This window comes from Phalacrocorax aristotelis, chromosome 1 (assembly GCF_949628215.1).
Source record: "Phalacrocorax aristotelis chromosome 1, bGulAri2.1, whole genome shotgun sequence".
Taxonomy (NCBI): Eukaryota; Metazoa; Chordata; class Aves; order Suliformes; family Phalacrocoracidae; genus Phalacrocorax; species Phalacrocorax aristotelis.
Window position 1 is genome coordinate 143,718,142 of NC_134276.1, and position 16,319 is coordinate 143,734,460.

General features: G+C 54.7%; 1 protein-coding gene across 2 annotated transcripts; it reads left to right on the forward strand.

Moving 5' to 3' along the window:
- Positions 1-11,703: 11,703 nt before the first annotated feature.
- BHLHE41 (basic helix-loop-helix family member e41) lies at positions 11,704-16,086 on the forward strand. Of its 2 annotated transcripts, XM_075113657.1 has the most exons (6): positions 11,704-11,802; positions 11,989-12,092; positions 12,369-12,432; positions 12,708-12,815; positions 13,103-13,214; positions 13,341-16,086. In XM_075113657.1, exons 2-6 carry the CDS (start codon positions 12,031-12,033, stop codon positions 14,369-14,371), a joined length of 1,377 nt encoding a protein of 458 aa, XP_074969758.1. In that variant the 5' UTR covers positions 11,704-11,802; positions 11,989-12,030; the 3' UTR covers positions 14,372-16,086. The 2 variants fall into 2 exon arrangements, with proteins under 2 accessions (XP_074969758.1, XP_074969757.1); XM_075113656.1 differs by lacking the exon at positions 11,704-11,802 and having other exon boundaries at positions 11,885-12,092.
- Positions 16,087-16,319: the final 233 nt, after the last annotated feature.

The window sequence follows — 16,319 nt, forward strand, 5'->3', positions numbered from 1 at the left end:
CTGTCACACAGGCTGCTTTTGCCGCCGCCGCCACGACCCAGCCAGCACACACCGCTCAGATTGCGACACAGACAGCCTCTGTCAGTGGCTGCTTTTATTCGTCTTCCTCAAAGGCTTAAATAAACAAGAAACAGGTTAAAAACAAAATCTTGGCCCTGGCCCCTTCCTGAGCTGGCTGTTCCATGATGGCTTCCTGCCCCGTGCGCGAGCTTCCCCCTCCAGAGGAAAGAGGCGCCATCCTGCAGCTGCCTTGAGTGAGAAATAAGGCCATGTACCTGGCTTTGATATTGATGCCAGGCCATCAAAGCAGCTCTCTCCACACCATCCTCAGTGCTCTCTGTGTTGAGTGGGAACTCGAGCACGCCGTTGGGAGCTGGAAGAGGTTTGCCTTCCCAGGGCTGCAGCACAAGGACACGGGGACACTCTGTGTCAGCTGAGCACCGGCTCCACATGAGGGGGTATTTCCCAAGGCATGAACCCTGTGCACCTCTTCGAAGCTTTTGCCCGGGGAGGGGAATTTTATTCCACTTGTGATATGTCATGAACATAAAAACAATCTTGGGGAAGCCTGTCAGCTCGAGATCTTTTGCTCTCAGGAGCCGCAATGCAAGCTGCACTCAAGTGAAGCTCCTCCAGTCATTTTGACGAAGGGACATCAGGAGCTCGTCTCGTTCACCCCCTGCCCGAGGTCACCATAAGACAGCTGGGCAAGGCTCCTGGGGGTTTCGAAATGCTTCACGTTCACGAACTTGCCTCACAGAACCTTTGCGATGGATGTTTTCTATTCTTGCCGTTCAAAACTTTCAGAAACAGATAAAAAGACGCCAAGGTACACAGCGAGACACTGCACTAGGCGGTGTGCATTTTTTCCTGCCCCTAGCCCTGTACTTTCTTGATGAGGCCCAAATGTTTTTCTTAGTAGACCATTTGAGGTTTGGTTTTCCGTGCATATTAAAGGACTTTGTGTCCATGATACTACTGCTAAAACGTACCACTATCTAGTGTTGGCAATATGTTCCTGACTAGTGCTTTAAAGTGTTATTGATAAGTTATGTGATGTTCTCAATTTACATTAAAATAGATCAAGTTAAACTCAAGGGAAGCTGATAGCTGCACTTCCATTTCATTTCATTCTATTTCCTCTTTACCATCTATTTTACCCTAATAATCAAAACTTTGTTTATAGATCCCTAAGACACCTTGTTGCATGCAGGACCAGGCTGGAAACTGCCACCAGCTCTCACAGTGCCAGGGTTTCAGCTGCCAGACAGTGGCATAAGCAGGGTGATTAATGTCAACACAGCATCTAGGGGTCTTTTTCCTCCCTCTGCTGAGAAAATCTCCACTTCTCAGCTGGCTGGAACTCTACAGGCATGGAGATATGGATCTGAAATTTGCCTGATGCTGGCATCCATTGCTGGTGCTAGTAGAATCTCAAACTGCCAGCATAGACTTTGCCACACTGAGATGCATCCAAGTGCTTTGAGGAGACTCCTCCAGTGTACAACCCCAGAAAGGAGGCTAAAAAGCCAGCCACCTGGGGAAGTGTGCCTGGAGGTGGGTGGACTGGTGCTGCTTTGGTCTGTTTTAGCCTCACAGAAGATGGAGACTTGAAGAAGATGTACTGTCCCACTGCAGGCACTTGCCACTACACCGGTGCCGGTGCCTAGCTCCTGTCCCTCTCCTGCAGAGACAGTGTTATGGGACAGCCAAACTCCCAAGGGCTCCCTGGCATAGAGTTGCCTCAGGAAACTCCTCTAAATGGTTTTGGCTACACTGAGAAAAGGTGCTTAAAACCAAAAAAAGAACATGAATCACGATATTTATCTGCAAAATGGGAAAGTAATAAAAAAAAAATCCAGGCTTTCTTGTCTCCTTCACCATTAGGTTTGTGGGGCTGGGGAATGGGCATGTAGTAGCAGTCCTGCTTGTCTGACTGCTTGCCCAACTGCTTGCCCAGCTGAGCTCCCACCACCTTAGCTCAGTTCACAGGGCAGGTACAGGTAATTGTACCTCACGGTGTCTCTTCTCTTCAGAGAGCACCATTTTGATCAAGGCCGTATTGCCTTGCTTGGGACTTCGTACACTGGGGCTTGTGTTATACAGCAAAGCTCACAAGTGAGACTTCCTTGGCATAAATTCATGAGCTTTAACAGGTACGTGCTGAAGCATGGCCTTGGGTTCGGTGATTTAATTCTCTGCTCTTTGCCAAGGCCACCAGCAGACATTGCAGGTTTGTGCTTGGGGCCTGGGAAGTAAGGTACTTTTATGAAAAGATGATTTGGACCCTTTTGGTTGCGGGGTGTGTGCATGTGTGTGGGAGAGCATGATGCAACTGCAACCTCAGCAATGACTGCCTGAGAGCAGGGGTCCCCAGCGGTCATGCTGAGATGCACAGGCTTCCCACCACCTTTTAGCAGGGTGTCAATGCTGAGTCAAGTCGCTGGAGACAGCGGGTGCCAGCATGCCTCAGAAGTTGGCTGTGTGGGTGGCACAAGCTTTTTCCCGTCCTGCCGATGCACCCTGGGCTCTCTTTCTGGTGCCCTCCCATTCCTTCCCACCAGGGCGGGCTCCTCCCCACCAGTGCAAGGGTCCCTGCTGCTCCCAAGGGAAAAGTGCTACCCCTGGGGAAGACCCAAGGTCGCTGCCACCCTCACTGTCCCTGCCATCGATGTGGGAGATCGGGACCCGGCATGGCCTGGGTGGGCAGGGGCTCATTGTCAGGATGTGCCTTGGGCACGGTGCCTTTGCCCAGCCCTGCTTTCTGACCGCAGAAAGAAAACATTTGCCCAGACACAGCCCGGCCCCCTTGCCACATTGAAAGCCTGGCTGCCAACAGCTTAAAGGGGGTCATGCAATACCTCCCCAGCAGGACACCAAGGACAAGACTGGGAGACAAGTTAATGAGGCTGGGTTTTAGAGCCTTGCTGAAATCCATCCTCATAAAAGGGACCTGTCTGGAAACCTGCGCATCCGAGGGGACGATAGTCTCCCTGTGAAGAAGGGAGGCTTGCCAGGCCTGCCACCGCCACTGCTCGCACGCAGCCAGGCACTGCACAGAGTCAGTGCTCAAGCCTAGGCTGCAGCAGCAGCAGTGCTGGCCTGGCGAAGCAAAGTGGGGGATGAATAACACTGCAGGCATGCAACCCTTGCCAAGCAGGCTTCACAAGCACTTCAGAGCCCCGCACGCTGTGGGGTAGCTCTCTGTGGCACTGCACACCCCAGGGAGCACCACTGGCACAGGTGACCGTCCCTGCCACATGGTCTAGGAGCAAAGGGCACCCTGGAGGGAACAGGGAATTCAGGCACAATGGTCGAGGGGGTATTTCCCAGTTGGTGCAAGGTCCAGTGATATCCTGGATACTTCCTGACAAGCTAGGGTGGGTCGAAGGGCTGTCTTATCCTTCCCTCTGGGACAACAGATTTTTAGTGATCATTGAATGCACCTGTCCTTTTTCCTGAGTGTCTGTGGCAAGACCTGCTTATGGGCCGGGGCTTGACTGCAGCTGGTACCCATCTTTGGCCAGCAAGGAATAGTTCAGCTTGCCTTTTCCTTGCTTGCATACTCCAGGTAGATCTGGGGTGGTGACAGAATCAGACAGGCACCACCAGAACTGATTTCTCCTCCTGTCCTTCCAGTTAAAAAGCTCAACACTCCAGTACCTTCCAGACCTCTACACCCTTATGCACCCTTGCCGTGTAGCAAGAGGACAGGCAGGATGGCCTGAGGACAATCTTAAGCAGAAGGTCTATGATGAAAGGGACAGAGAAAGCGCTATTATGTCTTCTGCCCCTAAAGGTAAACCAAAAGTTTGGGTTCTTGAAGATTATCCCAGCTAAGAGGAAAAACTAATTATGAATCTAGAGCCTCTCTTGCTAGGGTCCTGGTTCATAAAACACACCAAGCCTTCTTCCCTGAACCCAGGAGGACTTGTACGACAACAGCCTGGGTCTTCGCTCAGAGCCACCCTGCTCTGAGTAGCACTTGCACCCAAAAACTCTCACTAGGCTTACCTGTCTGCCGCCAAGTGTCTGGGATAGGGCAATTACTGTTTCATAGAGGAGTGCAACTGTCCTGCCTGTCCTGCACCTGTGGATTTAGCAGGACTCAGCTCCCCTCCCACATCTGCCCTCTCAGCCACCTCCTCTACCCTGAAGGAGCTCAAAATTTCAAGGCTCTAATAAACCCACCATGCAGAGAATGAGGGGAAAACATTTAAGAAGTGATGAATGACACATTCTTACTTACCTGTAATTACACAGTATGCTTCAGTAAGGTATTTTCCTATCGCAAATCCAAACCATCTGTACTCCCCTTTCTTGTAGTTTTCTGCTCCTTGATTCCCTTCCAGGCAGCCACTCCCAGAGTGCTCTCAAGGTGCGTTCAGTGTGCCTGCAGCCTGCCTGCAAATCTCTGCCCATTTGGTGCCAGTTGGGAGGAAAGGGATTTGTGCATCAGCTTCTCCAGCCTTGGCTTTTCACAACTACATTTGCAGTAGGTAGGGGAGAGCAGAGGAAGAGTGAAACCCTGAAGTTTTGTTTCCCCAGTACGTTTTTCCCTAATACATTTTCTAATGGGCCTCGTGAGAGCGTGGGATTTCAGGACCCCACTGTATTCTGTATACCCCTAGAAATATCCAGGTCAGTACTGTATGCTCTTGTACAGCAAGTCCAACAGTGTTGCTTTAGGTTTATCCTTCTTAAGATTCTCATTCTGTTTTTTCTAAGACTGTAAAATATCCCAGCTTTCCACTTAAAAAAAAAAACAAAACCAAAACCCTTTGTTCTTCTCCTGAAACTCCATAAAAAGGCATGATGGAGTCCTTAGGTTTTCACCAAAATGGCGAGGAAGTGCTTTGCTACTCCTGAGGCCTTCAAAAGGACTGGAATACTCTGGGTCTTACCAATTGATGTAGTTCTGAGGAGCAAACCAGTTGACTGGAAGAGTCTGCAAAAAAAACATCCAACCAACCCTTCAGGCTGTGGTCACATGGAGATGTTTTAGGGATCCCAACCACCTCACAGATCTGCTGAAATGCTCTGGATTCAGCGTATCTCCCTTGAGCTTTGTGCAATCCTCCCATACCTCCTAAGACTTGGAGGGAGAGGATGTCTTTCACTTGGACATCTGGCACTAGTGTCCTAACAGACAAGCTTCAGGGCATTTTGTGAAATAGTCTGCAGCTCCCAGCATCTGCTTCAGACAGAAACCCAAAACCACCAGGCAATGCAGCCCATTAATTAAATTGCTCTGTCAGATATTATTTCTTGGTGTCTCTCTGTGTTTCTGTGGGACCATCATTTGCAACAGGGGCATTCGTCTCCTGCGCACATTTTCTACATCCTTCCTGAATCTTACCCAACAGGATTTTTCCCTTAGTTTAGCTAAGGTTGTTTGGAATTGTATAGAAACCTAGTATGGTGCAAAACATTCGCCAGTTTTAAAAGAATAATCTCTGAACTTCCTGCTCCAGATGTTACCTAACATGGTGCTCTACAGGTTGTTTCCATTCACTACAACTTTTATGCAATATTTCACCTTTCACTCCAAACTTTCTAACCGTGACCAGAATGCTTTTCCCTTGTGGTTCCAAAGATACACTTCATTGTGCTCCAAAGGTATACCTCATTCCAGGACAGTTGAGTTTCCCAGCTCATTTCCTAATTGTGTCCTACTGGGATCCTTTCTGTGATGCACCTTCTGGCATGGACTGTTTCAGAAGCCCTCAGTCCCTCCCTGGCATTGTCCTGCCTCTGTTCTCCTGGGTGAACTAGAAGCATTTGCACATCTACGAGTTGTAAAAGAGGAAAAAAGCACCCCCTTCTCCGCATTCATCCCCTTGAAGAATCAACTCTTCCATTTCACATCATGACGTTGTTTGCACTGAGCCCCAAAACTGCTGCCTGGACTAGCAATCACTGCTACTCCATTTATGCCCAGATGAGTAATTAACTGTGCAGGTGCAAAACTCCTATTTTCCTTAATACTTTGGCAAATTGCATTTGGGATTCCTAAGCCCACAGAGTGAGCTATTGCAGGGATGCATGGTCTACCCTTACTGTAGTGTTCCTCCTGTGCAAACATTGACAAAACTTACCAGTAAATTTAACCACTGGCAAGAATTGCACTAGTTGAAACTGCTAAATCTCATCCTGTTGGCCGCTGAAATGCTCTCCTCCGTCACCTTGCCTGTGCAAGGTTTTGCAATGTTAGCAAATCTACAAACTTTCTGGAATAGGGGCAGAGTCCTACCGACCTGCACCTCTGCGAATGGCTGGGGAACAGGCCAGTTCCACACAGTCTCAGTTTTGTTTTTTTCAGTGGAAATTCCCCATCACCGGTTGTGTGGCGGACACATGTTACCTGCTTTTGGAACAACTCCCTTTCCTTTAGGACCAGTGACAGACTGTCAGCCTTGAACTTATCACAAGCCGTGTGTAACTGCACCTACCACTTCTTGGTCAAAGGTCTCAGCATGCACCCATAAACAGCCTAGGCACAACAGACCTCTTGAAAGGCTGAGGTCATCCAAGGCCTCCTGTTGGCGTGGAGTGCCATACCTTCCCCAGCAGCCTCTCCAGTGCAGCTGGTGCATTACGTAAGCCCCCGACCATCACTAACTTGCCAAATCAGGCTTTGTTGAGAAATCAGTTTTCCCCATCTTTCAGTTCCATTTCTGCCTGTCAATATGCAGCTTTCAGATCCATTGTGAATGGCCAAACTGAACCCAATGGTATCGTCCAAGGTATCTTCATTCACAGGCACAGCTTCTTTCCAGCAACTTCAGAGAGGGGACTTAGGGAGAAGGTGGTTTTACTTGGTCCTGGAAAACATCCAGCAGACAGATGGGGATCATTTCTCTTTCACATCCACAAGATCTGATTGACCTGTTGGGTAAGAGCCTCTCAAGGCCCCAGGTCTCCAGGCAGGTTTCAGACCCTCCCATCAGTCAGGGCTAGAAGTGACCTCAGAGTGGAGCCACCTTTATTTTTTACTGCCTGGGGAGGCAGGACAGCGTTTCATTGCAGACCAGCTACCTGCAAATAGTGTGCTTCCCTGGAAATACGTCTTTAAAGGGGATTTCCAAACCGACGGGGTAAGGCACAGTTCCTGGTGTTTATCACACAGTTACAGCCACAGGGCACTAAGGACAAGATCATGTCTGACTTTTTGCTCCAGTGCCCGTTTCACCTATCTGACTTTCCCAGGTTTGGAAGCATCTCTGCTCTCCTGTCACCACTATCCATTTCAGGCTGATTAGCTCATCCACCATTAGCCCAAGTGCCGGTCTAGCTTGGCTGCTCTGGTAGACCTCGGGCCATTTCTGTTAATATCACCCATTTCACACGGCCTGGGAGAGCCTCTGTGACTAATGTCCCCCTTGTATGGTCTTTGTAACAGTCCTGCACAAAAACTCGGTCCTGGCTCTGCCCCTTAAGCTGGATCTACCTCCATTTCCCCATTTTGCAACACCACAAAGGCTTCTTTGCACGTCGTGTCTTGTCTTGGCGCACCACCTTCCCACAGTCAGGCTATTTTATTTCTGCTTCAGAATTCAGCTGCGTTTTTGCATGGCCGCTGCCCCTCTTGTTTTACATACATGAGGTATGTGTGGCACTCTCTGAAATAGAAAGTTCTCTTTTCTTCTCTCTGCATTAGCCACAGAGCTGCGCTGACAGGACTCCCAGTGACTGACCACCTTTCTCACCAGTGTCTGCTTCCTGGCCCAATGCTCTGCTGCAGCCCATGATTTAAGCACTTTGGCAAATTCCTCTGCCTCTCACGGCGTCTTTGGCTTCCCATTAAACACAGAGATATCGTTTCTGGCTCAGGAAGTCTCTGCACCGCGGGCCAGCGGGACCTGGGAGACTGGCCTGGGGAGCTTTCATTACGTGCATGCTCTGTTCATCTGCTCCTCCCAAGGCATCCTCTGCTGGACTCTAGGACAGCTGAACCTTTTTTCTCACCCAGCTCAGGTTTTTATGTGCTCTCATTTAACTTTTTTCCCTTGGTCTCAATCTGGTCATCCTATAATTGAAAATCTATTAATAGGCCAATGTCCAATTTACCCTGGAAGCCTTCAGTACTATCGTGTTATTCAACCAAAATGATCCAGACCCTTCAGCTGAAATCTCTTTGTCCCCCACTTTGTAGCACACGGCTGACCAGCTCTCTCTAATTTGATGGTTGATTCTAGTCATACAGCCAGCCTAGATAATTCAATCTTTTGTCCTGAAGGCAAGCTCTCACTGCCATAAGAGCTGAACCCATCAAGCTGGTGCCTAGGCACCCTATTTCAGAGCCATTCCCTTACGCCATGGTTACAGACTGAGTCAAATAAACCTCCCAAATGTGTTCCACTCAAAGCCCGTGGCTTTTGCCCCGATTCAGCTGGGACAGACTGATTCCTTCCTCCTGCAGACTGCAAATGGTGGCGAGTGTTTGGGAGTAGGCAGTGTTCTGGCTAGCCCTTGTCTACACCAGGAGGCTGGTTTTTCCTGTGGGGACCTGCCAACCTTTGATTTCCTTTTCTGAGTGATTTTTTCAGTTTCTTAACTTTTTGCTGTGGTTCATCTTGGCTTGTAAATCGGCCAAAGCTTTTCTTGTGCCTCTTATTTTCTGGAAAACATTATTTTCCATGATAGTCATGCTGCTGATCACCTCTTTGATCCATCTTGCCATTTTAAACTGGGAATCTTCCAGGAGAATTTCACACTCTCTCTGGACACTGGAAGCCTTTCATCCTTGTCTGCAGGTGACCTCTTACAAACCTCTCTTAGAAGCTTCCAGATGTTGCTTGAACTCCTTTTGTGAAGTCTCCAGCTGTCTCGGCTCATGTTTTGCATCTTTTGGTCATTTTTGATTTCCATTCCCACTTCATTCCAGAGGAATCCCAGAATTGGGACTTCTCCTAGAAGCTGTCTCACTCCGGACATTGTTTCCATAATCTGAAGATTGGCAGGTTGTTCCAGAGGGGATGAAGCTGGCAAAGATGCTCCAGAAATGCTCGTGGTGCTCCACAAGGAGGTGCTCCAGAAATGCTCACCCCCTGCACCCCACTCCACACATTAGTTACAGAAACTAGGCAAAGCCCTGCTTTCCTGCCCATGGGAGGAACCAGCTGTAGGAAACATGCCTTTTCTTTCAGAGTTCAAGCTCCCTTTGAGTCAGCACTCCCCCAAAAGGTCTCCATGTGCTTTCTCTCAGGGTTAGGCTGTGCCTCCAGTTTTCTTGATGCTTTCTCAAAGACCAGTCCGGTCAGGAGTAGAGGAATTTCATGCTTGAAAGCATGAAATCCTGAAATGTGCATGCATGAAACAGGCATGAAACATGCATGCATGAAACAAGGTGCTTGTTTCTCCTCCACCGACTAGCAAGAGAGCTCTAGCTCCATCTCAGGTCTCCAACATGGATGTGTAACTTCGGGCAACCGACGCCACCCCGCATGGCTAACTACTGCTGGCACGTGCCGACACCCAGCAAGTTTCAGTTGCCGCCTGCAGTCCCCCTTCCCGAGGGAGCAGCTCTATATAGTCCAGCCTACCGAACAGTTCGCTTTTCGCACCAGCAGCAGATGATTCTCCCGACAACCTCTGTAGCAGCCCCCAAGCCTCTCCTTCTGATACCCCCAAATATAACCTATAGGCACGTGGCATGCCTTTATGTTGGTCATTTTTAGCCCCCAGTTTAGTCGCACGGACAGTGTGAAAATGCCATCAGGTTAAACAGGGAAAGAGCTACACGAGCCTGCAGTGCCCCTCGCCTGCCTGCCGGGCAGGAGCCTCCAACACCTCATCAGAGCCTTCGCTGCTCCTGAAACCTCATTCGCACTTTACATACGGGCAGCGCGGCTTCGGCAGCCCCCCGCGTGTAAAAATCACGAGTTACCTTCCTGTGATAAGATTACCCGTAAAGCACCATCGTTAGAAAGGAATGATGTGAGGCTCCGGTCTCTCTTTTGGCTGGCGGGGGCGTGTTTTCTGTTTGTTGGGGTAATTCCCTTTTAGCTGCCGTGGGAGCCCGAAACTTCCCCCTTTTCCCGCGGCGCGCCCCGGGATGGGAGGTCACGCGCCTCCGGGAGCCGGAGCCCGCGGAAGGGAGGGAGCAAAGCTGGACTAAATGAAAGGCAAGCGGTCCGGGCTGGCGGGGGCGAGTGGGGATAAACAGGGCTCTGTGGATCGCCTCTGCTGACACTTCCCGCCTGCGGTTCCCGCCGGGGACACCGGAGAGAAAAGCCACCAGCCCGGCCTGGGGGGCGGGGGGGGGCTCCTCTCCCCCACCCCCACTGCACGTGGGGGGGGGACTGCTGCACACACAGACCCCCCCACACCCCCCCACGTTGCAGGGCCGCACATGCCGCGCCGGCGTGCACCCACAGCACGCACGCAGAGACACACGCACAGGCAGCGCCGCTGCCCGGGGCACGGGGAAGAGCATCCCATTTCCTCAGGACAGCAGCACACACACACACCCCCACACCCACGCACACCCCCACACGCACCCCCGTTCCGCTAGCAGGGATTCCTGGCGGGCTGCCCGGCGAGGGCGGGGTACGGTGCCGCCCGGGGCCGGAGGGGTGCCATGCCCGGTACCCCGAGCTGGGAGGTGCCCCCGCTGCTGCTCGGTGCCGCCGGGTGCCGGCGCCTGCTGGCGGTGGCGGCGGCGGGGGGGTGGGTGGGGGAGTGCGGCGGGGGAGGGCCGCCCGGTGCCGCCGGCGGCAGTGATGTGGCAGCAGGTCGGGTCACGTTGCCGGCCCTGTGCTCGTACCAGTGTGAGACGGGATTAGGGAGGCGGCTGCCGGTGCCGCCGCCGGCGGGGAGCGGGGGCTGCGCGGGCGCGCCCGGCGCGCAGGGACGGGGGGGGAAGCGGGGGGGGGGGTGTTCCCGCCCGTCCCCGCCCCATCCTGGGGATGCCGCCGCCGGTCACGCTGCACCGGTGCAAATCCTCTCCCAATGTCACCCCCTGCGCCCCGCAGGGATGCGGGCTGCCCGTCAGGAGGGCAGCGTCAACGCACGGATATGTTTATTTTATACGCATACGTATTTTTTAATACATATATGTGTATGTATATGCACATATAGATCCGTACGTACATCAGAAACGATTTCGCCGCTGTCGGGCATTGCAGGCGGAACCGGCGCCCGTCCAAAGGTCGGCGGCGGGCGGTACCAGCGGGGGGAGAGAGCCGGGGAGCGCCCGGGGCGGCCACCACCGCACCGCAAACAGCACGCGTGTGCGCGCGTTAGAGCCCACGCATCTGTAAATGTATATAAAACGTATAACAAACGTGACATCTCCTTCCCGCCCCCCCCCCCCCCCCCGGGAGAGGCTGGCGGCTGCCCGCCCCGCTGTGGGAGTCGCCTCGCCGTAGGGGCAGCCGGCGGGACAGGGGGTCGATCCCACCACCACCACCACCGTGGGCACATTTTCCACGGGCGGGTCTCCTCCACGAATACAAATAAAATGGTAAAAATGGCAAAATAACAAAACCACAAAAATTATGGCAGTAACCGCGAGGATGAGAGCGGTAACGGCGTGAATAGTGATAGCACGGGTGGGGGAAGCCGCTGTCTCGCAGGGCGGCCCCCGGGCCGGCGGCGGGGACCCCCCCTACACACACACCCCCCCCGTCCCCCCACCCCCAACCACCTCGGCCCCGCCCCCCGGCCCCGCCCCCCGCCCGCCCGGCGCGCGCCGCACGTGAGCCGGGTGCGGGGCCGGCTGGCGGCGCGCGTGCCCCGCAGGCAGGCACGGGGCGGCGGGTGCAAAGTGGCGGCGCAGCCTGCGTGTGCCGCGGGCGTGTGCGTGGGGAGCGGGCGCCAGGCGGGCAAGGGGAGCGGCGGCGGCAGGGGCAGGGGGGCAGGGGCTGGGGCAGGGGGGGACGCACCGCCGCAGACTTTCGCCACTGCACGGGGAGAGGGGGACGGAGGCTGCATGTGCGCAGCGTCGCTCGCGGATCTCCCAAGACTGGTCGCAGCATCCCGCAGGCTCCGTCAAAAGCAGCGACGAAACGTCAGCCGCTGCCAGACATGGATGAAGGAATCTCCCGCTTGCCGGAGAGGCAGCTACTGGAGCATAGGGATTTTATAGGGTAAGGCGCCAGGGCAGCGTCTCCGTCTCGGGTCTCCACGGCGTTTCGTCTTCTCGAGAAAGTGCCGTGAGGCTGCTGGAAGCGGGGCCGGAGCCCCGGCGGTGCGGGGGGCTTCGCCGCCCTCCGCGGGCGGACCCGGGCGGTCCCTTGCCCGGCCCTCCGGGCAGAGCGCTCGGCTCCCGGCGCCGCGCTCGGGGTCCGCTTGCCCACTCGAGGAGGTGGTGCTCGGCTGGCTCTCGCCCTTGCCGATGCTGGATCTTTTGTGTTTTCCTCCAGGCTGGACTACCCTTCCCTGTATATGTGCAAACCCAAAAGAGGCGTGAAGAGGGACGAGAGCAAGGTAAGAGTAAGTTTCTGGGGCTGTTCAGCGCTTAATTGGGGTTCGCGGAATTTTACGGCGCAGCTTCGCTCCCAAGAGCATCCCCGGGGGCTGCGCTTTTAACTTCCCCCCCCGAATTGCGAGCGGGTTTACGAGCGGGCTGGCACGGCGGGGAGAGCGGTGCCTCGGCGATAATTTGCGCGACATGTGGTCGGCGTGACATTTGTTTTGGTTTGGATCGGCGTTCCGAGGGGACTCTGTCTAACGCTTGGCTTTTTCCGGCTTTTGCTAATTAGGAAACGTATAAACTGCCACATAGACTGATAGAAAAGAAGAGGCGAGACAGGATTAACGAATGCATTGCCCAGCTGAAGGATTTACTGCCCGAGCATCTGAAATTGACGGTAAGGTGCAGAGGAGGGTGTACGTACGCGCAGATGCAGGCGCCGGCAGCCTGCCCGCTGCTGCGTAGCCTCCAGGGCGGCGGGGGTGCGGGATGCCAGGCTGCCTGCCTGCCTGCCTTCTGCCTGCCTGCCTGCTTGCGGCTGCCTGCCCGCCCGCGGCGGCGGCCCTGGCCCTATCACCTCTCGGGGGACCAGTTTCCCCGAAGTTAGGGGGGCGGCGTTTGGGGGTGACCGAGCGTGTGCCGGCAGGTAGCCGAGCCGCCCCCCGCTTTCCCTTGCCTTGGCAGACGCTGGGCCACCTGGAGAAAGCGGTGGTGCTGGAATTGACTTTGAAACACTTGAAAGCTCTAACAGCCTTAACGGAGCAGCAGCACCAGAAGATCATCGCTTTGCAGAACGGTAAGCGGGTCCCCGGGGGGGCGCCGCCGCAGGGGCGCACCGGTGGCGGGTGGGGGGAGGCGCGGAGCGGGGCAGCCCACGCCGGAGCCGCGGGCAAACGCTGTCCCCTCTCGGTCTCCCCCGCAGGGGAGCGGTCCATGAAGTCTCCCATGCAGGCCGACCTGGACGCCTTCCACTCGGGCTTTCAGACGTGCGCCAAGGAAGTGCTGCAGTACCTCTCCCGCTTCGAGAGCTGGACCCCCCGAGAGCAGCGATGCGCCCAGCTCCTCGGCCACCTGCACTCCATCTCGTCGCAGTTCCTCCCCGGCCCCCAGCTCCTGTCCCCGCCGCCGGGACCCCTCAGCAAGGGATCCTCCTCCTCCTCTTCCTCCCCGCCCGCCCCACACTGCGCGCCGGGCCACAAGCCGGAGGGCCAGGCTAACTGCGTGCCCGTCATCCAGCGGACTCACGCCGCCGAGCTCAGCGCCGAGACCGACACGGACACGGACAGCGGCTACGGCGGGGAGGGCGAGGCGCGCCCCGAGCGCGGCTCCGCGGCGGCGGCGGTGGCGGCGGGGTCCGGGGGGCCGCTGCCCGCCCTGGCCATCAAGCAGGAGCCGTCGGGGGACGACTCGCCCCCCGCGCCCAAGCGGCTGAAGCTAGACCGGGGCGGCAGCCCCCTGCCCGGCCCGCCGGGGCTGGCGGCGCGGGGCGCCGAGGCAGCGGCGGCGGCGGCGGCGGCGCTGGTGAGACCCGACGCCGCCCTGCTGGGCTCGCTGATGGCCCTGGGGGCGGGCGGCGGCGGGGCCCCCTTCGGACAGCCGGCGGCGGCGGCCCCTTTCTGCCTGCCCTTCTACTTCATCTCCCCTTCCGCCGCCGCCGCCTACATGCAGCCCTTCCTGGATAAAGGCAGCCTAGAGAAGTATCTGTACCCCGCCGCCCCCATTCCGCTCCTCTACCCGGGCATCCCGGCCCCGGCCGCCGCCTCCTTCCCCTGCCTCTCCTCCGTGCTGGGCCCCGCCGAGAAGGCGGCGGCCGCCGCCGGGCTGCCCCCGGCGCCCCACCTCCTGCACCCCTTCGCTGCCGCCGCCGGGCTGGCCGCGGCCGCCGCCGCCTCCGAGGCCGGCGAGGAGGCGGAGGCCGCGGCCGCCGAGGAGCCCGGCGCCGAGGGCCCGTGAGACGCCGCCGGCCGGGAGCCGCCGCCGAGGGGCTCCCCCCGCCGCCGCCGCCCTCCCCTCGGACCTGGCAGCCCCGCCGCGGGGCGGGGAGGGGCCGTCGAGCCGGCACCTGCGCCCCCGGTTGCCTCACGGAGGGCAGGGCGGCGCCTGCGAGGGGCGGCCGGGGCCGGGGGCGGCGGGAGGCCGGGGCCCGGCCCGGGGGACCGCCGCGCCCCGCTGCCCAGGCGGCTGGGCACAGCCCGGCCCCCGCAGAGGACCGTCATGGATAAAAATTTGCTACTCAGTATTTTTTTAATGTTTGGCTTTATAAATGCATAAATACGTTAAGGAAAAAAAAAAAAGGAAGGAAGGAAAAAATAGTAAGGATACTTTTTTTGTTCTCTCTATAAGGTAACTTAAATGTTGCACCTTATTTGGAATGGGTTTATACAGTGTCCCTAAGTCCCACTTGGGAACTTGCACTTGTTGTCCGGGAGCCCTGGGTGGGTTCGGGGTGCGGGCGGTGGGGCGAGGAGAAGGGCAGGCCCCAGCACCTGTGCTAGCACTTTATCGAGAACTGGAGCGAGGACGGATGGACCCTGAGTCCAAACCTGCAGTGCCTTGAGCACCCGGGGATGCCGCTGGCTCCAGCGAGTTTTGGGTGTGCAAGGGAAGGAGGGTCAGACCCATCGTGTAACCTTGTGTTCTTTTTTTTTTTTTTTTTTTTTTCTGGCTGAGTTATACAGGTGTGGCAAGTGCATTTGTTCTCACCCTGTCTTTATTTAATTCAGTATGTTCCCAAGAGGTTTTTCCCCCCCAACCTTGCTGTATAAAACGAATGTTTCTGCACTGACCTACAAAAAGAAACCCACCCCACCACCCCCATCCCCTAAGAAAACACAGAGCAACTCGTCAGCCTGAGATCATTTTATCCTAAATTCCGAACGACACAAGCTGGAGGCCGTAGGTGAACACCTCACTGTGCAATCAGAAACGATTAGACCGGTTGGGGTAAGTTTCCCGTATGGGTTCTCCCCTCATCCCATGCTCAAAACACCGCGATTTCCCTTTCTGGAGACAAACCAGACGCCAGATAATCACGCAGATAAAGCTTTTATAATAAGGCTTAAACCAAGACCTTGCCTAGATATTTTTAGTTTGTTGCCAAGGTAGCACTGTGAGAAATCTCACTTGAATGTTATGTAAGAGGTGAGACACAACAGCCTGGCGAGGAGCGCGCAGGAAGCCGTATCCGGGGTCTGTCAGTCCGTTTGGTGCATCTGCTGCTGCTGTTGCTACTGTTTGCCTCAAACGCTGTGTTTAAACAACGTTATGAAAAAAAAAAAATCTTACCGGCCTACAGAGGGGCTGTATGTAAATAGTTGTTAATACATCCAATTAATGATGTCTGACATGCTATTTTTGTAGGGAGAAAATATGTGTTAATGATATTTTGAGTTAAATATCTTTTGGGAGGATTTGCTGAAAAAGTTGCACTTTTGTTACGATGCTTATGCTTGATACAAGCTTATGCTGTCTTAAATTATTAAAAAAAAAATAAATCCTGTCTGCAAGAAACGAGCTGTTTTAGAACAGTTTAGTACGTGATATATTAGAAATCAATCTTTATATTCAGTATTTTCCAGCACTCCATGAATTCTATTATCTAAATATTTCCACACTATTTTGTGATTAAAAAAATTCTTACTAAGGAATAAAAACTTTAATACACAAAATGGGGTTGTCTACTAATTAAGAATCTTATGATAATACATAATAATGGGTGCACTGAGCTTCAAAATGTATGATCGTGCGGCTGACGATAATCATCTAATGCCTTTTCACATTTTTAACCTGGGTCTGAATTTGCTTGGTTTTCCTTTAACTTGCTTTGGCAAACTCCACTTCGAGGCAGGCGTGTTTCGCACAGCAAAGTGCAAAGCACGCGCGTGGACCGTATGCGTTTTTT

What these genes read in the sequence shown, in the direction of transcription:
- BHLHE41 (XM_075113657.1), top strand. Translation starts at nt 12,031, where the DNA reads ATGGATGAAGGAATCTCCCGCTTGCCGGAGAGGCAGCTACTGGAGCAT. An exon ending in GAGCATAGGGATTTTATAGG is followed by an intron (nt 12,093 to 12,368) that starts GTAAGGCGCCAG and finishes GTTTTCCTCCAG; the next exon opens with GCTGGACTACCCTTCCCTGT. An exon ending in GATCATCGCTTTGCAGAACG is followed by an intron (nt 13,215 to 13,340) that starts GTAAGCGGGTCC and finishes TCTCCCCCGCAG; the next exon opens with GGGAGCGGTCCATGAAGTCT.